The sequence below is a fragment of the Lutra lutra genome, chromosome 16, assembly GCF_902655055.1.
Source record: "Lutra lutra chromosome 16, mLutLut1.2, whole genome shotgun sequence".
NCBI lineage: Eukaryota > Metazoa > Chordata > Mammalia > Carnivora > Mustelidae > Lutra > Lutra lutra.
The window spans coordinates 4,658,643-4,678,761 of NC_062293.1; the positions used below are offsets into that span (position 1 = coordinate 4,658,643).

General features: G+C 52.7%; 3 protein-coding genes across 14 annotated transcripts; 2 read left to right on the plus strand and 1 right to left on the minus strand.

Moving 5' to 3' along the window:
- Nucleotides 1-375: 375 nt before the first annotated feature.
- Nucleotides 376-4,288, plus strand: SRSF2 (serine and arginine rich splicing factor 2). Of its 8 annotated transcripts, none has more exons than XR_007123580.1 (4): nucleotides 376-1,015; nucleotides 1,237-1,912; nucleotides 2,553-2,651; nucleotides 3,155-4,288. XR_007123580.1 is itself a non-coding variant. In XM_047709144.1 (3 exons), exons 1-2 carry the CDS (start codon nucleotides 654-656, stop codon nucleotides 1,538-1,540), a joined length of 666 nt encoding a protein of 221 aa, XP_047565100.1. In that variant the 5' UTR covers nucleotides 376-653; the 3' UTR covers nucleotides 1,541-1,547; nucleotides 1,809-4,288. The 8 variants fall into 8 exon arrangements, 3 of the variants coding, with proteins under 3 accessions (XP_047565100.1, XP_047565098.1, XP_047565099.1); XR_007123577.1 differs by having other exon boundaries at nucleotides 1,237-1,547; nucleotides 1,809-1,912; nucleotides 2,553-4,288; XR_007123579.1 differs by having other exon boundaries at nucleotides 378-1,015; nucleotides 1,237-1,547.
- On the minus strand, nucleotides 3,714-8,606 carry METTL23 (methyltransferase like 23). Of its 3 annotated transcripts, XM_047709146.1 has the most exons (5): nucleotides 8,229-8,606; nucleotides 6,060-6,164; nucleotides 4,577-4,814; nucleotides 4,407-4,491; nucleotides 3,714-4,257 (listed from the first exon to the last, which is right to left on the minus strand). In XM_047709146.1, exons 2-5 carry the CDS (start codon nucleotides 6,141-6,143, stop codon nucleotides 4,092-4,094), a joined length of 573 nt encoding a protein of 190 aa, XP_047565102.1. In that variant the 5' UTR covers nucleotides 6,144-6,164; nucleotides 8,229-8,606; the 3' UTR covers nucleotides 3,714-4,091. The 3 variants fall into 3 exon arrangements, with proteins under 3 accessions (XP_047565102.1, XP_047565104.1, XP_047565103.1); XM_047709148.1 differs by lacking the exon at nucleotides 8,229-8,606 and having other exon boundaries at nucleotides 6,077-6,148; XM_047709147.1 differs by lacking the exons at nucleotides 6,060-6,164; nucleotides 8,229-8,606 and adding an exon at nucleotides 5,971-6,042.
- A 104-nt stretch (nucleotides 8,607-8,710) lies between these two features.
- JMJD6 (jumonji domain containing 6, arginine demethylase and lysine hydroxylase) lies at nucleotides 8,711-18,925 on the plus strand. 3 transcript variants are annotated; one of them, XR_007123575.1, is made up of 7 exons: nucleotides 8,711-9,121; nucleotides 9,631-10,019; nucleotides 10,539-10,825; nucleotides 11,587-11,722; nucleotides 12,189-12,282; nucleotides 13,052-13,190; nucleotides 14,105-14,145. XR_007123575.1 is itself a non-coding variant. In XM_047709140.1 (7 exons), the coding sequence occupies exons 1-7, from the start codon at nucleotides 8,993-8,995 to the stop codon at nucleotides 15,499-15,501; spliced, it is 1,245 nt and encodes a 414-aa protein (XP_047565096.1). In that variant the 5' UTR covers nucleotides 8,711-8,992; the 3' UTR covers nucleotides 15,502-18,925. The 3 variants fall into 3 exon arrangements, 2 of the variants coding, with proteins under 2 accessions (XP_047565096.1, XP_047565097.1); XM_047709140.1 differs by lacking the exon at nucleotides 12,189-12,282 and adding an exon at nucleotides 15,465-18,925 and having other exon boundaries at nucleotides 14,105-14,232; XM_047709141.1 differs by lacking the exon at nucleotides 14,105-14,145 and having other exon boundaries at nucleotides 12,194-12,282; nucleotides 13,052-13,185.
- Nucleotides 18,926-20,119: the final 1,194 nt, after the last annotated feature.

The following is a 20,119-nucleotide window of genomic DNA, read 5'->3' on the forward strand; positions in this document are numbered from 1 at the left end:
GCCGGAGGCCGCGGGGCAAACGGGGGAGGAGGAGTTGTACTCCCTCTGATAGAAGCGGAAACCTCCTGCTGAGGTCCGAGCAGAAAAGCTGCGTGGGGCTCGGATAGTGGCATGAAAAGAAGGCGTGGCCTGGAAGGGGAGCGCTTCCTGTTCCTTTTGCGGGAGAACGCCCGTACGGCCTCGCAGCCGGAAAGAGCTTTTCGCGGGCTTTCCAACTGCCCGAAAATTCCGCTCCCCCCTCCCCGTAACAGTGACTCCGCGCTTTTCGACCCGCCCGCCGGACTCTGCGCAGGCGCGTCGGACAGGGGTGGGGCGCGTGGCCGCGGCGTTGCGGGGCGGGGAGGGGCGAGCCAATCAGGGGATTCATTTCCGGGTGGCGCGGGCGCCATTTTGTGAGGAGGGATATAAACGAGCGCTAGAGCCGGCTGCCCGCCCAGTTGTTTCTTTGGTGGGGTCGGCTGCTTTTTTGTGTTTCCCTCCCAACCCCGTCCGGCCTCGCTCAGCGTTTCCACGCGGAAGCCACTGCCAGAGGCACGGCGCGGCGTCGAGCCGGGCGAGTGTGAGGAAACCGCCGCCTCAGCCGAGCGCGCGGGCCCGCCTAGGGCGTTAGTTTTCGGCGCGCAGTCGCGGCCCCCGGCCGGCTCTCCAGGGCCATGAGTTACGGTCGCCCGCCTCCCGATGTGGAGGGCATGACCTCCCTCAAGGTGGACAACCTGACCTACCGCACCTCGCCCGACACCCTGAGGCGCGTGTTCGAGAAGTACGGGCGCGTCGGCGATGTGTACATCCCGCGGGACCGCTACACCAAGGAGTCCCGCGGCTTCGCCTTCGTCCGCTTCCACGACAAGCGCGACGCCGAGGACGCCATGGACGCCATGGACGGGGCGGTGCTGGACGGCCGCGAGCTGCGGGTGCAGATGGCGCGCTACGGCCGACCCCCGGACTCGCACCACAGCCGCCGGGGCCCGCCGCCCCGCCGGTACGGGGGCGGCGGCTACGGACGCCGGAGCCGCAGGTGAGCGGGCCGGGGGCCGCGGGGGCGCGGGCGCTGGGCACAAAGGTTCGCGTGGACACGTGGCGGCGGCGGGCGGGCTCGGGGCCGCGGCGGGCGGCGGGGGAAATGGCGCCCGGGCGGCGGGCGGCGCGGTAATGGCGGCGGGGCGGGCGCAGCACGCGGGCGGGGCGCGGCCCTCGAGCCCCGATGGCCGCCCTGACGCCTGGCCCGTCCGCCCGCAGCCCTCGGCGGCGCCGCCGCAGCCGCTCCCGGAGTCGGAGCCGCTCCAGGTCCCGCAGTCGCTCCCGCTACAGCCGCTCCAAGTCTCGCTCCCGCACTCGCTCGAGGTCGCGGTCCACGTCCAAGTCCAGGTCGGCGCGAAGGTCCAAGTCCAAGTCCTCGTCGGTGTCCAGGTCTCGCTCGCGCTCCCGGTCCCGCTCCCGGTCCCGGAGTCCGCCGCCCGTATCCAAGAGGGAGTCCAAGTCCAGGTCGCGCTCCAAGAGCCCCCCCAAGTCTCCCGAGGAGGAAGGAGCGGTGTCCTCTTAAGCGAATGGTAATGTCGGGGGGATCCGAGGCGCACGGCCCGAACTCAGAGCTGGGGTGTGTAGGAGCTTGTGGCGATCCGTGTTAGTGTAAGTGCGGCTCCCGATGTCGGGGAGCGGCTTTGGGAGAGATGCTGAAGAGAGGGGTCTGCAGAGAGGATGTGCGGAAAGCTTAGATAATAATGGCTGTTTGGTAAACTGTTTGAGACCTATTAATGAAAATGACTATTTCTTGCTGTTTTTATCCAACGTCTGCATTTTCCCCTTTAAAGCTGCGGTCTCCTGTTTGATAAAAGAATATTGGCCAGTATTGCAGATTTTAACTGATTTGGCTGATCCTCCAGGGACCAGTTTCTGTGGGCGTGTATTGGAGCAGGTTTGTCTTTAAATGTTAAAGATGCACTATCCTCTTAGAGAAAAGGATCAGTTCAACTATTGTTGTACTGACTGGGACTTCATATTCTAATGGATGTGGCAAACGAATTGCGAAAAGAAGCGATGAACTTTTGGAACCCCCAAAAAGTTTACAGGTATCGCGCTGGGTGGGGAAAGGATAGTGTGTCTTTAACTCTCGAATTGTTTGGTCCTATTTTTTAAAAGGAAAGGGCCCTAAGTAGCTCAGATATTAAAGCTTTATTCTCAATTGCCAAATGTTATCTTACTATAGACTGATTTTCTGATTTCAAGTTTTTCTTTGGATACCGTCCTTTTTTTTTTTTCTTTTCCCTCCCCCCTGCCCTTTTTCCTTTTTCTTTTTCCCTCCCTTATATCATTTTTCACCTTGGTTATTTGGCCGAGATTACATAAACACAAATTTGTAAAAGCGGATGGTAGCCTTTGTGAAAATTTCCTAATTGGGCCTTTAAAAAACTGATCATGGCTGGGTGGAACCTTTCCGTAACCCACTTGTTTCACCGGAGCCTTAGTAAGTACAGGCCTGAAACTGAAACCATGTGCACTTTCCGTAGCTTCCTTGTAATGGAAGGTCAACTGAACCTTTTTCTTTTCAAACCTAGATGGGTCAGCAAGCAACGTAACAGAAGACTTGGGGGCCAAGGACCACATACTCAGTCCATCGAAGAGTCACTTGGAACAAGCAACTGGCTATTGAAAAGGTTATTTTGTAACATTTTGTCTAACTTTTTACTTGTTTTAAGCTTTGCCTCAGGTGGCAAACTTCATTTTATGTGCCATTTTGTTGCTGTTATTCAAATTTCTTGTAATTTAGTGAGGTGAACGACTTCAGATTTCATTATTGGCTTGGATATTTGAGGTAAATTTTCCTTTTGTTTATATAGTGCTGACTTTTTTTGTTTGAAATTAAACAGATTGGTAACCTAATTTGTGGCCTCCTGACTTTTAAGGAAACGTGTGCAGCCATTACACACAGCCTAAAGCTGTCAAGAGATTGACTCAACATTGCCTTCATTCCTTAAAATTAAAAACCTACAAAAGTCGGTGTAAATTTGTTTGTATATGTTATTTACCTTCAGATCTAAATGGTAATCTGAACCCAAATTTGTATAAAGACTTTTCAGGTGAAAAGACTTGATTTTTTGAAAGGATTGTTTACCAAACACAATTCTAATCTCTTCTCTTGTGTATTTTTGTGCACTAGGCGCAGTTGTGTAGCAGTTGAGTAATGCTGGTTAGCTGTTAAGGTGGCGTGTTGCAGTGCAGAGTGCTTGGCTGTTTCCTGTTTTCTCCTGATTGCTCCTGTGTAAAGATGCCTTGTCGTGCAGAAACAAATGGCTGTCCAGTTTATTAAAATGCCTGACAACTGCACTTCCAGTCACCCGGGCCTTGCATATAAATAACGGAGCATACAGTGAGCACATCTAGCTGATGATAAATACACCTTTTTTCCCCTTCCCCCCAAAATGGTATATCTGATCATCTTCATGTATGAACTTAAAATATGGAAAATGTTAAGGAAGCAAAAATGGTTTGTAACTTTGTAAGTACTTATAACATGGTGTATCTTTTTGCTCATGAAAAATCTGTACTATAACCATTGTTGCTGTAGTTTAATTAAAACGTTTCCTTGGTGTTAGCTTTTCTCAGAATATGTCTTGGTGTTTTTTCCCTCCCCTTTATTTGAAAGACCTGTGCAATTACCTTGTGAATTGTTACTGACTGTACAGTATGAAAGTGATATGTGTAGTGTTGACTTTTTCCCCTAAGTTAATGTGGAAATGCCATTTCAGCACCCATAACACCTAAATCAATGCTCTAAAGTAGCAGTCTCTTGAGGTTGTGGGTACCCCCTTCTCTCCGCTTAATTTATGCCGTTTTTGACGATTTCCCCCCCAAAGAACAATCCAAGTCCCTTTTTTTTTTTTTAAACAGGTGTGTTAATTTTTGTTTTCATGGCTTTGTAACCTGTGAGTATTGTCTAGGTCATCCATCACAATCTTAAAGGCCAACAGATCTGACCATCGTCAAATTCAATGCTTGTACTCCCAAGAAGCTAAAGTGGTCTGAGTCTTAGTTGGCATGGCAGGTTGCTGATTAGTATTGACATTGTCCGAGAACAGCCTGTATGTAGGTGTAATTCAGAGACTGTCCTTTGCAAAGGAGATGACCAGCATTTCAACAGTATGTCTTCCTGGGAGGGCAGATTCTGCTATATCTTCCTTGTCTGCATCAAAAGACTCCAGAGGAATGTGGACACATTTCATATCCCACTTGTAGAGCAAAGCTTCAAGTGACCAGTCAGCACTGAAAAAAAATAAATTGTTTTTTAAAATCACGTTTTCCTGTTTTGCTTCAGATACATTTTCATTTTATCCTTTCAGTAGATACTGCATGAGGAGTAAGGATTTAAGTTTCAAAAAAATTGAGAGTAAACCAGGATTGTTCAGGCTTACCTTCTTACCTGGTAAGTGGACCACAATTGGACTTTGGGGTTTTTTTGCATCAAAAAGTAGACTGTAGTTAAGATGTCTTCAAAATCTGGGGAGAAAGGACTCCTTAAATGGACTAAAACTTAGGTAATCTCTGCAGCCAAATTTACTACTGCAGACCAAAAAAGGTTTACCTTCTGGTTCAAAGAACACATCAGATGCAAGTATAATATCTTGTGATGGTAGAGCCAGAAGATCCTGAGACACATGGCCCCATGTCAGTCCTATGACGCGTACCTGTGGCAGGTCATTCATTTCACAGCTTTGGCGGCAGATTTCTAGACAGTGAGGCAGCTCTGAACTGTCCGACAAGATGACTTCAGCACCACATTTTGCAGCCATAATTCCTGGAAGGCTCACTCCAGCTCCAATCTAATACATTTAAAAAATCGCATTCCAAGTTCTGCTTAACCATTGCAGGGAATTTGGGGGTGTAGTTTCCCTAAGTACAGAGTTGATGATTAGCTTGTCCTATCTACGAAAGGTGCTGCAATTACATTGCTTTACCATATGAAGCTTTAAGCTTTTCAATTTGTAGAAATTACTTCTTGAGATTCCTCTTACGGGGTGAGAAGGTTAAGTCCCATACAGGGCCCTGCATTTGGCAACTGTTACTTCCAACCTTCGTGGTACCTGGCAGCTTCATTGCTCAATATGCCCTAGGCAGTTTGGGACACTTGGTCATTTTCAGTTCTTTTCTAGTCTATAAAGAAACTCTTAATTATACAGAACATTGGGTCTCTAGAAGCCTGATGGGTGACTTGCATGCACACCTGGCCATTATGGTTGTTACTACCAATTTTTACTGCTTTCATGTGGCTATAACCGGACAGGTCTGCAACAGGACTTTCTGCAGAGGGGATTTTCCGGTTGGGCCTTCAAAGTGACAAGGTCTTTAGCATGCTAAGTAAGGAATGACCAAGGAATGCCTTTTATGAGTATTCTCCCTATTTAAAATGTAATTTCCAGTTCTGAGCATGAGCTTGGAGATTCTCAGTCTTTCCTGAATGTTTACAAATTGCCACGGTTCAGGGTCAGAAGTATGCTAAGAACTCTCATACCCCTCACAGGGTTTTGCAAAAGTCAGGAGGTTACTAAGTTTTGGGTTTGTCCTCAGCCTTAAGATTTAAGCCTTGTGTCATTTATGCAAACTTAACAAAAGTTTTTCTCCAAGCCTCTAGCAGTCTTAAGTCAGGTGGAATGATGAGAAAGAGTTTGGGATACTCTAGATTTCCAAAAATGGAAAGGACTATTGTATGAGAAAATGCATGTGTCCCAGTAGACCCCAGATGACCCTGTTGGGACACCCTGAAAAGATAGTCTTAAATGATTGCTTCCATGCCAAGATTGTGTGGAATTAGTCAATGGGCTTCACTTAGAATAAAGGTCAGTCAGCGTATTGTAAAGGGCCAGATGACATTTTAGTCTCAGTGGGACTCCTGTGGTCTCTGGTGCACATGCTTTTTAAAAACAACTTAAAACGTAAAAAGCATTCTTAGCTCACATGACTTACAAGCTGGCAAATCACCTGATTTAAAAGTCTTTAACAAAAGTCAGTAACAAGCACATAGACAAATCTGAACAGAGCATTTTAGGAAGCCTCAAGAGCACTTGTACCTCTAGGACAGCCTTGCCTGGCAGAGATCTTCTGTGAAACCATAGGTACTGAGCCAAGACCACTGCACAGGGCCAAACATACATTCCATATTCAAGATGCAGCACCTGAAAAGAATATTTTGTATGCCAAAAATAACTCATCTGCTGACAGTTGTAATATTATTTTCACAGCAATCAGAGTGCCCGACACCTGGCATCTATCACAAAAATGACAGTTCCCTGCTGTCCAGTTCACATCCCATGGGGTTTATAAAATTGCAATACCGTGTGATAAGCACTCTTCATACACTAATTCACTCAATAAGCATTTATCCAGGGACTGCGTTGCTTAGCGGGCTAAGGATGTAACTAGGTTATCACCGAATACATACATAGACACATACATACCCTATGGGAAAAGATAAGCCACAAGTAAGCACATACATTTTTAGCTGGTGGTAATGCTAACAACAAAACCTAGTGAGAGAGTAGTGGGGGCAGCGAGGGGTGGAGACAGCGACCACAAGGTGGCTGTCCTAGATAGAATGATTCTGGCAAGGGTCCTGAAGCAGGAACTAAAAAGCCTCTGGCTGGAGTACAGACAGCACTGACAGCAGGGGCATGGGGGCTGGGAGGCAGGGTTGTGGTAGTACTGAGGTCAGTGGGATGGCATGGATCAGAACTGTGGGGTCGTGTTGGCCACAGGAAGATTAGCTTTTATTAAGTGCAGTTAATGTATCAGAGGGGGGCGCCTGGGTGGCTCAGTGGGTTAAAGCCTCTGCCTTCGGCTCAGGTCATGATCTCAGGGTCCTGGGATCAAGCGCCGAGTCAGGCTCTATGCTCAGCGGGGAGCCTGCCTCTCTGCCTACTTGTGATCTGTCTGTGAAATAAATAAAATCTTAAAATATATATATATATATCAGAGGGTTACAATCACAGGCATAACTTGGTATGCTAAAGGAAAACAAGGAGGCCAGAAAGACATTCCAGAAGTTTGAGAGGAGCTCAGTCCTGGAGTTGGGAAGGCAGGCAGCTTACACAGCCTTTGGAAAGATACAGAATTCTGAGACAGCACAGTATTTAGGGACGCAAAATAACGGCTCACACCTTTGGAATGAGCCTGCCTGAGTTCAAATGCCAGATGTGTAACTTACTACCCGTATGACCTCACCCATTACTTAACCTGTCTGTGCTGCAGTTTCCTCACCTGCAAAACACTATCTCATACCATGACTTGTGAGACTCAAGGCAAACTGCTTAGTACAGTGCGAGGCACAAAATAAGCAAAGCGAGCGGTCATTAAACCGCAAAACTGCAAATCCTTCTGCTTTCTAGAGCAGAGGGTGCTGCTAGTGGGCTGGTTGGGAAGGGGGCTGAAGCCGTGCAAGTATCAAAGGTGAATTCACTCAACAAAAATATCAGTGCCTTGCCACTGGTTCTAAGTGTAGGGAGGGCAACGTGAATAAAATGCCTGCCCTGGAAGATCTGACGCAGGATACAGTAAAGGATTTCTGACCACAGCAGTGAGTTTGCAGATTTGGCTGTAAAGCGGTCTTTATTCTCACGTGGAGTCAGCTCCTAAACTTGGGAAGAAATCCCAGTGGGTATTCAACACGAAGGCATTTAAAAACTATCAGAAATGGGTTTCACTCGAGACTTTACCTCTTCTTGGGCGGTTTTTCATCTTCAAATTGTTTTTGCTAATACCCTCCTCACAGAATGCTGTTAAAATCGAAACACTGCAACGTCCAAGTGCTTTGCAAAACCGGACGCATAATGTTATTACTGTTATTATTCCTGCGAGTCTGGGGACAGCCGTGAGCTGAAAGGAACGAGTGAGTGCCAACCCAAGAAACTTTATTTGGAAAGTGAGGGTGGAGTCTCCCGTCTTGGATAAAGCTGAATTAAGCAGCCCTTCAACAAGAGCAAAGAAAATACTTGGTGTCAAAAACGCCACCTTTCTGGCAGGAAATATTCGATGTGGAAGGCCCTTCTCGTGGCAGGGTCCCCAAGTTTCTTCCTTAAAGACTGCCAAGAGCTTCAGGCCCCAAACCTTCCTGCCCTGAGGTCCATCCTAAGGCAGGGAAGCCGCCAAACCTCGCCCCCACCCCTCCCAACACCTCCAGGCCAGCTGGGAGCGGCTCCCGCAAAGGACCGGAGACGCCTCCCGACGGGTGCCGACGCACGCACCTGCGGGACGCTGACCTCCAGCACCGCCCCCTCGGCCCCCAGGCCCGGCTCCTCCGAGAATCGAAAGCGCTGGGCCCGGACTTCATGCCCCCGGAGGCCACGCTTGTCCAGGGGAAAGTCGGGGGTCCCCCGACGGGCCGGGAAGGGCGAAGAGCGCCGGGCTGCCAGGCCGCGCGCGCGGGAAACCCCTGGCCGACGGGGCCGCCTCACGGGCGCTACGCTGCCCTGCCGGGTCGCTGCAACTCGACTGCAAAGGCGGGGAAGGCACCGCTCCAGCGGGCGACGACGTGGCCCCGCGAGGAGAAGACACCGGAGGCCAGGCAAAAGAGACACGGAAAACAGGTGGCCTCCGCGACTCGCACGCCGGAAACGGGCCGCCGGGTAACGGCCCACGCCCGGAAGTGACGCGCACACCGGAAGCGGGAGAGGCGGGGCCACAACGAGACGGCTCCTCGATCGGCGCGACCTTCCCAAAATGGCGGAGAGCCGGCGAGTGTGAGGGCGGACCCCGGAGGTCCCCGAGCCAATGGCTCACCGCGAGAGGCCGGGGGGCGGGGAAGACGGCAGCCGCGTGCCCAACCCGAGGCCCGGGAGGTGGTTGGGGAGTGAATTTTCTGGAAGGCGACTTTAAAGGCGCCGGGCCAGGGCGAAGGGCGTTTGGGTGCCGCCGCCGCCGCCGCTGTCCGGGCAGGGGAGGGGTGCTTTGGAAGCAGGAAGCGAGGCGCGCCGAGGTCGTCGCGGGAGCAGCTGGTGATCCCCGGAGGATGAACCACAAGAGCAAGAAGCGGATCCGCGAGGCCAAGCGTAGTGCGCGGCCGGAGCTCAAGGACTCGCTGGACTGGACCCGTCACAACTACTACGAAAGCTTCTCGCTGAACCCGGCGGCCGTGGCGGTGAGTGGGCCGGGGTCGCGGGCCGAGGCCGGGCAGGGTACCTCCGGGCGGCTGCGCGACTTCCCCGGCGTACAGCGCGGCACCCCCGAGTTCCGATGGGCTCATCCGCACCCCGCGGAGATCGGGGTCATGGGGCCGGGTTCCAGGCGGGCCTCCTTCCTCCCGCGCCGCCGTCTGCCTGCTGGGCCACCTGGAGGCTGGCGCCTTTGGCGATCCCCACAGGAAGGACTGTCGCCCCTTGACCCCTTTGGGCGGTGGGGCCCCGGGGATTTGACTGTGGAGGCCCACGAGTGGGAGATGCGAAACCCCCTTCCCCTGGTGGGGCGGCTCTGGGTGCGACGTGTCAGTCCACACGCAGGTCCTTGTCCCTCCCCGCCCCCCCAAATAAGCCAGAAAAAGAATCTGGCTCCTTAGGTATGTCGTTGCTAATTGGTCCTGGGGGACGCCCTTTGCTGCCGCTGGACTTTTTTTTTTTTTTTAACTGGATAGGTCTTTTCTGGTTCCTTCAGGATAACGTGGAAAGGGCAGATGCATTACAGCTGTCGGTGGAAGAATTCGTGGAGCGATATGAAAGACCGTACAAGCCCGTGGTTCTGCTGAATGCCCAAGAGGGTTGGTCTGCGCAGGAGAAGTGGACCCTGGAGCGCCTAAAAAGGAAGTACCGTAACCAGAAGTTCAAGTGCGGTGAGGATAATGACGGCTACTCGGTGAAGATGAAGATGAAGTACTACATCGAGTACATGGAGAGCACTCGGGATGACAGCCCCCTTTACATCTTTGACAGCAGCTATGGTGAACACCCCAAAAGAAGGAAACTTCTGGAAGATTACAAGGTGCCCAAGTTCTTCACCGATGACCTCTTCCAGTATGCTGGGGAGAAACGCAGGCCCCCTTACAGGTAAAGTACCTCGCCGTGAAGCCCTTACAGTCTCTCGTAGGGCAGTATGTGTCACCTGAGCTCAGTCAGCTAACCTTTTTCCATAACAGTGAGTGGTTCTCTTTGGCTGCACATGGAACTTACTTAGTGGGTTACTGCTGTCTGCCCAGGTCCTACACCACAGACTGGTTTCACTGGTCTGGATGGCCACCTGGGCATCAGGATTTCTGAAGGCGCCCCAGGTGACTCAAACGCGCTACCACAGTTAGGCCACTGGTCTTTAGAAGAAATTTTAATAGTTAAAGCTCAGTAGTAGTAAGCCACATCAGTGGTGGGGTTTTGTTTTTTTGTTTTTTTGTTTTTTTGTTTTTTTTTCCTTTCTGTTACAGAGCATTCCAGGCATGATTCATTTAGTGTTTCTGTGTAGCAGGGTTTATGTAGTCTCTGAAATAAAGAGTATAAGACTAAAGACTCGCTCTTTGGTAGTATATGCGTACAGTTAAATTACCTTTCATATCTCAGACGTTTCCATTCCATTAGATGGTTTGTGATGGGGCCACCGCGCTCTGGAACTGGAATTCACATCGACCCTCTGGGAACCAGTGCCTGGAATGCCTTAGTTCAGGGCCACAAGCGCTGGTGCCTGTTTCCTACCAGCACGCCCAGGGAACTCATCAAGGTGACCCGTGAAGAAGGAGGGAACCAGCAAGATGAAGCTATTACTTGGTTTAGTATCATTCATCCCCGGACACAGCTTCCCACCTGGCCACCTGAATTCAAACCCCTGGAAATCTTACAAAAACCAGGAGAGACTGTCTTTGTACCAGGTATAGACGAACTAAGAGGAAGTACATTCTTTGATTTCAGTTATTTGTCATTTCCGAGCACAAGTGTATCTAGGAGTGAAAGAGACCCGTCTGCTTGCCGACTGTAAACGAACTGACCGCTGCCCAGCTTGGACAGTGACGGGCTGCTGTCCACATCTCTTGTAACCTACATACATAATGCGTGTTGATAAATTCCTTGTATGTAAAGATTCTACTCACCTTTTTGCCTAGTAGTTATCTCATGTGTCTGTGGATAAACTGTGACTTGTTCTGTAAATTGGGTTTTTAATACAGTGTAACATTGGCTCACTTCAGACTTAAGTGTTGAAAGTGAGGGTGTTTAATACTGGAGGAAGGTGTTCTCCTCCTTGGAGCTGAAAAACTTGTTGCCTTTCCAGTTTCAATCCCAGGTTTGGACTCACAGGGGTCAACACACTTTTCCTGTAAAAGGCAGAAATATTTTAAGTGCTGTGGGCCAGCCCGGGTCTGTTCCAGCAGCTCAGTTCTGCCTGTGGAGCAGGAAGGCAGCCACAGGCCATCTGGAAATGAACAGGCATGAGCTGTGCTCCAGTAGAACTTTCTACAAATAGGTTGTGATTTCTGGATCAGGAGAAGCATTGACCAGTCCGGATCTTCTGTCTCTGAGTCTCTACCTGTCTCGCCTGTAGATGGGTAGATAGGAACCCTCTGTTCACCGAGCTTATGTTTGTGATCATGCACAGAAGCAAACCCTGTTTAACTGTTTCTTTGTTGGGTTTCAGGAGGCTGGTGGCACGTTGTCCTTAACCTTGACACCACCATTGCCATCACGCAGAATTTTGCCAGCAGCACCAACTTCCCTGTTGTATGGCACAAGACGGTAAGAGGGAGGCCAAAGTTATCGAGGAAATGGTATAGGTGAGAGACTTTTTTTTTTCTTATTTTCACTTTGTTCCAATTCATACCCCAGAGGTGAAATGGAAAAGAGTTCACTGCTGCAGTGACGTGTGCTGATCTTAGGCCTGGGAGAGCTGGGGCAGAGGAGAGTGGGTCCAAGGTCAGGGCTAGTTCTCGGGATGCTTGCCAGCCTCCAGGTGACAGGGTAAGACTCTGCATGTTTGATCGGTCGGTCAAAACATGGCCATAATTGGGATTGGTTCTTGTTTTCTGTTTTTTGTTTTGTTTTATTTTCTGTTTTTTGGTCCCTGCCCCCCGCCCTCCCCCCCCAAAGCTAGCAGTAGCAAAGGAAGCCATTTGGTTTGGGTTGTATTTTGGTTCTTTCTTTTTCTTACTGAGAAGCATTATTCCCCTTTAAACTTAATACCTTCAGTTCTTGTGAGTGAGGTGACTGCCCTGGAGACTTAGCTCCTCTGTTTATCCACAGAACAGATACAGCACGGGCAGCGGCAGTGCAAGCCACCCCCAGCCACCCCGTGCCACTGTGTCCCAACCCTGACCTGGAGGGACCAGCTCTCGGGGTAAGAGAGGGATCCTGGCTTGGTCAGTGCTCAGCCTCCCTGCTGAGAGGGCCAGCAAGGGTGGTGGCTTCGTTCTCCCTGGACTCTCAGGCACCTAAGGCCCACTGACTCCATCCCGTCGGCCGCTGTGTGCTGGGATTTGGTCATCTTAAAGGCCTGACCACGCAGCTGGTCTCTTGTCCCAGCTTAGAGTGGATGCCGAGATCAGGTCCCTATGGGGAGGGCTGCTTCCTCCGAAAGTCCAGTCCAGTTTTATCTTCAAGTGAGGGGGACCCTCTCAGTTGCTTGCCTCTTCTTCTTTCTCGCAAACCTAATTGTTGCTCCTCTTACAAATGGAACGTAACCAAGCCCGACTGCGGTCACTCAGTGCTGTGTCGTGGGAAGGAAGGGTTTGAAAGAAGTCAGCTAGGAATGATTCAGGAAAAAACGGAAGAGAGAGACTTTCTCCCAGGTGGAAAAAAATAAGTGGCTGACTCGGGGCATCCCAGCCTCACGTCGGCAGCGCGGCTGGCTCGTTGGCGTGCGAAGGTCGCAGTAACTCGCGTGCAGCTAGTCCGCCTCTCAGAAAAGCCTGGGCGGCATGTTAGGGCTTCTGTTCCCAGCCTGTGGATCCGCGCGGCCTCACCACGGCCCAGCGCCCATTCTGAGCCAAGGCGCCCGCCCTTCGCAGGTGCCTCCGAGAGAGACAGGCCTCAACTTTGAGTCCGGGTTACTGCGCGCGGTGTCGCTGCCGCTCCCAGCACTGGGAACGATGTTTCTTGTCTCCCAGGATCTTGAAGCAAGAGCACCCCGAGTTGGCGGTGCTGGCTGACTCCGTCGACCTGCAGGAGTCCACGGGGATCGCCTCCGACAGCTCCAGCGACTCCTCCAGCTCCTCCAGCTCCAGCTCGTCCGACTCGGACTCTGAGGTGAGGCCCCGCTTCCTGGAACCCAGGCCTGCAGGGCAGGTCCCCCCGGGAACCTCCTGCCCAGGACGGGAAAAGGGGTGAACATTCTCCCACTTTGTTCTAAGAGCTACAGCTGCCACCATTCCTGCCGGGTGGTGAATTTTGCCCATGTTATAGCCTAGCGCGTGTGTGCTCGCACGTGTGTGTGCTCGCACGTGTGTGTGCTCGCACGTGTGTGTGCGCGCGCGCGTGCATGAGCTCATGCGTTGTCGGCAGTAACTTGAAGAGATAAAAGGAGTATTGGGGGATTTCGTTAAGTGAATGGCCAAGGGCCGCCCAGGTCGCGAACAGCGGTGTGGGGCTTCAGACTTGGAGCGCTGTCACCTCACAGCCAGCGGTGACAGTTGTCCCTGTGGGTGTAAATTGTAAGCTTGGAAGCTCCCCGAATTCGGTGGCTTGTTAGAAGCTGACATCATTTTGGGGAAGAGGAACCTGGGCCCTCACTGGATGGAATTTCTGTCGTAGCACTTCGCATGACCTGGGGATGCGGTGTCTTGCGGGGGCCGGGGGCGTGGGGGAGCAGTGTCAGCGCCAGACTTCTTGTGTCCCCCTCGGGGTCTGCCTGGATGCAGCGAAATGGCGTTACGCAGTCTCAGGGTGCTGACGCGTGTCTCGATTTCAAACAGCCCTCCCACTGGCAAGCCCTGGGGAGACACCTGGCACGTGAGGGAGGTCGTAGTGTCCAGGGGGCCAGAAACACCCAAGGGAGAAGGCGGTGCGGCCTGTGCTGCGGAGCGTCGTCCGTGGCTGCTTTGCTTCCTGGAGGACTCGGGTGACATTCGTGCTGCCTCTCGAGGCCGGAGGTTTATTTACAGACAGAAGGGGTCGCATCTGGTCGAATTCCTGCTTTTCACCTCCTCCCCCCTCCCGTGCAGTGCGAGTCGGGGTCTGAAGGCGATGGGACGATGCACCGCAGGAAAAAGCGGAGGACGTGCGGCATGATGGGCAACGGGGACACCACCTCCCAAGACGACTGTGCGAGCAAAGAGCGCAGCTCCTCCAGGTGACCGCACGCGGCTGCTGTCTCCGTAGGAGGACGTGCGCGCGGCGAGGCCAGGGCCCCGGGGAGGGCAGCCTTTTGGATCTGCAGACAAGGGGAGGGCCGGAGAAAGCCGGAGAAGAGCACGCCCTTGGAATAGGAGTCCGTTCACTTAGCGTTTGCTCCAGTAGCTTCTTCCTCCGCTACTGACGCAAAGTCACGTGGCTTATTTTACGCATAAAGGCAAGGATCTGTGTGGATGGTGCCAAGGAAACCCTTAACGTTATTTAATAAAAATTAAAACCGTTTTATATTTTTGCAACTTCTGTCCTTGGAGAATCCCAGAGCCTCCCCTTGTGGCAATGCCTGTGGTGTTGTGGGAAAGCAGCGACTCGACTGCCCCGGGCCCTCGATGGGGAAGAGATGGTTGCGGCAGTCGGGGCGGCCCGAGAGCAGGTCCCCGGTGTCCCCCGGGAGCCAGAGGGGTGGCCTCCTGCTTTCCCCCACTCTTGCCCTTGCCACTTTGAGCGCTCACACCACGTGAGACCGCCGTGAAGAGCTCCGATTTTCTCGAAGGTCTTCATCACGTCTCCCACGTTTGTTTGTTTGAACCGGATGAGATCTAAATGAGCTCAGACTTAGGGTCAGTAAGGCGACCTCTGCCAGCGCGTGCCCTCGCGGTTGACACGCTGTGAGCTAAACTGAGGTTCGGGTCCAGAGCCTCTTCTCACATGCGAGTCCTGATGTGTCTGATGGTGGCGGTAAGCGGGGGAGGGGGTTTCAGGGAGGTAGTTCAGTACGGAAGCTCTGGGGACCCTAAGCGTCTGGGGGCCTGGCCTGCCGTGGGCGACGTTGCTGTTGCGCTGTTCGTATCTCTGAGCAGCTGGGTGTTTCCTCAATGTGTGTTAGCAGAGTGGCGGACCCACAGGCCTTGCTATTGTTCACGCTGGAATTCCAGAAGCTCAGGAGTCCTTGTGGCCTGAATTGATGAGCTAGGCTCTGTGTTTCTCAACCAGATTGCCCTCTTCATAGCCACTGTTCGATTTCTCGTCTTGCTTTTCCGGGGTGTTTCTGTCGCTGTAGACCCCACCTGGCCGTGCCGTGTGACTTCATAGTTACTCAGAAAAAGTTTTAGGGTCAGCCCTGCCCTGATTTGCATGTGGGGTCTTGGGGTTCTGCTTTAACGTGTCCTTCCAGCTTCCCCCCCGCCGTGCTGTCTCTACGCTGCTGACAGGCGGTTGTGCTTTCCTTGGCAGGATTAGGGACACTTGCGGAGGCCGGGCTCACCCCTGAGCCAATACAGAGACGCTCCCTGAGGTGGCTCCTGTGTGTGCTGTGGGCGGCCGCCCGACTCAGTTTTCACATCTCCTGCTCCCACCTTCTCCTTTGTCTCCTTTGAATTCGGATCATCCTTCTCTGGTCCAAGCTTCTGTCTTCGGTCAAATGCTGTTCTTACTGCTTGCTAAGAGTAGAGGGTCGAGAAGTTTCAGAGCTCAGTGAGACCCGAGACACTGGCGGCCGGCGCGCTGCGGGGCCAGGGGTCTGTGCTGTCCCCTCTAAGCTACGCTGCTCGACCTCGAGGCCACAGGGCTGGGATCCCTCGAGTGTCTCGCCGCGTCTGATTCCTCAGCGACACGGGTGAGGAGCCTCTGCTCTCCGGGAGCCGGCGGTGCACCAGCAGGCCCCAAGGGGCGAGTGGATTCGGATTTGCGTCTGAGCCAATCACGCGTAAAAAGTGCCACTCCCGCGCCACCCCCAATGTCACCCACCCAGCCAGCGTGGGCGGCGCCGCTCAGCACCGCGAGCTCGGGCCTCGGACGCGGGACCTTCTCGCCACCGCCAGACGGGCTCGGGAATTCCAGCAGCATTTCCGTGCGGTGTGTTTTGGGGCAGGGATGACATATCAGGGTTTCTGTTTAGAAACGGGAGGGGAAAGGTCCGGTGTGTGCTCCCCGCACGCAGAATTCAAGTTGTGAACAGGGCCCGCTTCCGGCAGATGGGTCTTTCTCCCCACATGATCCGTAGAGGCAGAAGCTCTCGCTCTCTGAGAGACATCACGGTCAGTGTCCCCGCTGGTTAGACCCGCAGACATTAGGTAGATGGCTTGGGCTGCAGGTCAGAATAAACACACACATGGTGCTTCTGGTCCCCGGTATGTTGAGGCTTCTGAAGGCCTCTGGTATGAAGACTTGGGGGTTGACCAGCAGGTTCCATCTCTTGCCCTCTCAGTTGACCTGCTTGCTTTAATCTGTCCCTAAATTCAGCTAAATTTAAATAAAAGTGAGAGGGGGCTTGTCAAGGATGTGCCCAGTGAAAAGCACTGAGCAGCGTGCCCCTTTCTGGGCGGGGTGTAGGTAAGGGCATGAGCAGCCGGAGGACAGCAGGAGCTGGCCCTGTAGCGTCCCAGGGGCGCCCAGGAGCGGGTGTGCAGGCGGCCTGGAACTGTGTGGTGTTGCCTCCCTGGATCCTCCCTGACCATGGGTATAATCTGGGGAATCCAGGGCTCTTCTGTGCGAAGGTTATATTTTTAACAGAATGATGATCGTTTCTTGACACTGGGTTGGTCACGTGGCTTGTCCCTAAGAGGCCCATCCCCTACTTTGAGTTTTCTGCATCCTCAAATCCCGACCCAAAAACATGGCTGGGTTGGATGGAGAACGTCCACCATGTTCCTCAGCGTTGGCGCCTGTCACCTGCCCTCGGTGCTGCTCCGCTTCCCCACCAGGCCCCCTGGGCTCAGACAGCCCTGCTTCCCTCCATTCCAGGGTGTGTTTTGGGGGTGAGTAAAGTCAAACCCTGAACTCGTCTCTTTGTGTTCACACCTGACTGGGGTTCCTCTGTCTCCTTTTTTAAAATGTTCGTGCTATCTTCCAAAACGCTTTTTTTCTGTACCCGAGTATTGCTGTCTGGCTATCACGCCTTCCTCTTTAATTCCTATCAACTTCTCTCTAAATGTCAGTGTAAAGGAAAAAAGCAAAACCAAAATTATTTGCCACCAGGGGGCAGGATAGGACTCTTTTGCTGTGGCTGGGATGACACGGCGGAAGTTTGAATGGGAGACACTAGCCTTCCTGAGATTCCTGTTTGACAAACAATATCCAGAAAGAAGGGATCCAGCCCACCTGACAGGCCCACAGTCACCTCACCGGGAAGCATCCAGATCACACCGCTTACGTGCTGCCATTTGGTTCTTGCCATCGCACGAGTGACGGTGGGACAGTCCTTGTTTTAGCCAGGCCAGAGATTCAACACCTCCCACCCTGCTGCTGTCCCCTGTTGCTGTGGGCCACCCAAGCACACCGTTAGGGGAATAAAGCAGGGGGGAGGTGGGGAGCCGGAGGGAGAGGAGGGCAGTGATGGCTGGGTACTGCAGACCAGGTAGAAAGGGGGAACCAGGTCTGTTCTAAAGTTAACCGTTCACCCCACCTGGTCTGAGCCGCCTCCTTCAAGTGACATCAACAATAGTAGGGATTTTTCTCCAACTGAAAAACCAGCAAGCTGGGTCCTGGAAGAAGGACTCTTGGGTCCAGAACTACTACTGATGGGGACGAGCAGGGTCGAAGAAGACAGTGTGCGGCTCCGGGGCTTTGGGAGCGAGCACCAAAGACTTTACCACCAGCCTGAAGGACCCGGTGCCGCACACGGGTGTCTCTGGGCTCCTTAGTAGTGCTGGGATATTCAGGGTGACATCTTTGAGGGGAGAGCCACCCAGCCCAGGGATATTGTTCCAATTTGCCTTGGGCTTGCAGACGCCCATTTATAAATCATCCAAGTGTTCAGCCCGCGTTTGAGTGGCAGGCACTGTTCTGGGTGCTGGCGATGCAGCTGGGACAAGCGCAGGTCCCTCCCCTCGTGCCGCTGAAAGGCAGTGTGCCGTGCACGGTTCCCAAGGGTCACTGCTCAGGCTAGGTGGGGTCACGCATATCCATTTCCATGACCAGAAAAGCAAGGTGAGACCTTACTAAATTCAAGTCTATGAGATCTTCCTAAAAGAACATAAGAACATCAAGTTGTGATCTTAGTATTTGGTTTCTCTCTATATCAGCTAAAGATATTTAAGCATCGGCAAGAAAGTTGCTGGTGTGAGTGCTTTATGAACTTATTAGCGGTTCAGTCTGGTCGTGACATAGGATTTTAGACAAGTTGTGGAACAGAATAGGAGTTTTGCGGGTAGTGTTGTAAAAAGTGCTTTTAGGACGTAGGCGTGTATGTGCACAGCTATAGGTTCCTTGAATTGTGCATAGCGTTTCCACAAGGTGTTTGTCGTGTGTGCTGGGTACTGCGGATGGTTCCCTGTGTGGTTTCTCCTCCTACACCCCCCTTCCTCCCTGCCTTCTGTCAAGATGTTCCACTGATGTTACATTATATGCCACAAAACTAGATGAAGCTCGCGCCGTGGCATCCTCGGGGGGTGGCTCTCGACTTTCGTCTCATTGTTCAAAAACTTGAGGCATCTAGTCCTCACTGAAAGTCCCATGAGAACTGGCCCAGCCTGCTATCTTCAAGGTGACTGGACGGTGCAGAAGAACTGGGACCATGCAGAGTCCTTGTGCCTCTGGCCGCTGCCACAGAGACACCCAGCAGCACGCTCCATCTGCGTCCGTCTCGCCGTGCGCTCCACCACGGGCTGCCTATGGCTCCGCCGTTTGATGGGTGGTTTTAACTTTCACTTGGATGAAACTTGTTCATCATTTTAAATAAAGCAACTTGGTTTGGAGTTGGGTTTTTTGCATTGTTTTGTTCTTGTTTCTTCTCGTTATTCATCTGGTAGTAGATACAGAACATAGCTAAGTTTGCACAATGGTCCCCCTTAAACGTGTACTTTCAAACAATGAAGGCAGGGGCCAAAAAAGAAGGCCCGCTTTGGCTGAAAGTTCCCTGGGCGTCAAAAGCCAGATAGGAGCCCCATTCCACATTTTGTAGTTATGGGGCATTTTTCACCAATCACCACTGAAATTCCTTTTGCTGGTACCCCTTACCATTATGTGAAGCACCAGAACTAAGCTCCCCCTCTTCCTGGAGGCCTGCTGGTCGTAACTGGAGCCCAGGAAGAAGCCTGAGCACATCCTTCTGCCTCCCATGTAAGCGGCACTCCATCTAGCTCCTGGCCTGCACCAGATACCGGGCACTGGAATTTTTCCAAAAAAGCAATAAATGTGTCCTAAGCAAAAACTGGCATCCTGTTTTTTCAACTGGTACCTGACAAACTTTGCCGTGTTTACTGGGAGGGGTAAAGACACAACTTTTTGGTTACAGCGTATCTCAAGTACAACCGAAGCAAGGATCTGGGGAAAGAGAAACAGCCGAATTCCCTTCATTCCACCCTCCCTACACGGGAAATACTCCAAGAGGAAAAGTCCGTTGGGGAGCAATGTTATCCCAAGGCGCCTGGAGCTGAATTCCAGAAAGCCGCCTTTAGGGGGCAGCCGCGTTACAGCGAGGCTTGTGTTGAAGGCTGCTGGGTGTTGGGGCCGGGCGTTCCCCGCCAGGAGCTCGGGTGCTCCCGGAAGATGCTGCGGACGGGTCTGGAAGTGGCCCGGAGCAAGCCGGTTAACGTTTGCCTTTCGTCGCCTTACGGGCAATCCAGTGCCACGGTTTAGGCGAGCCTTCCCGGCCGTCCGGGGCCTCGGCATCTCCCAGCCTGCGGTGCCAGAGTGCCGGACCTTCTGTACAGGGCGGAAATGATGCCGAAAATGACCGTAATCTAAGGGCGCCTGAGGCAAGAGCGTTTGGAGCTGGGTTTTCAAAACAAATCTAAGCGCGAGCGTCAGGCCTGCCCGGTGCAGGGAGCGACTGGCCCGCCTCGGGAGTGCCGCCGCAGGGGTCAGGGTCCCCCAGCATCCGTGTCCTCCCCACCCCAACCCCCACCCCACCCCCACCCCAACCCCCACCCCAGCAAAGGGGGGTCCGA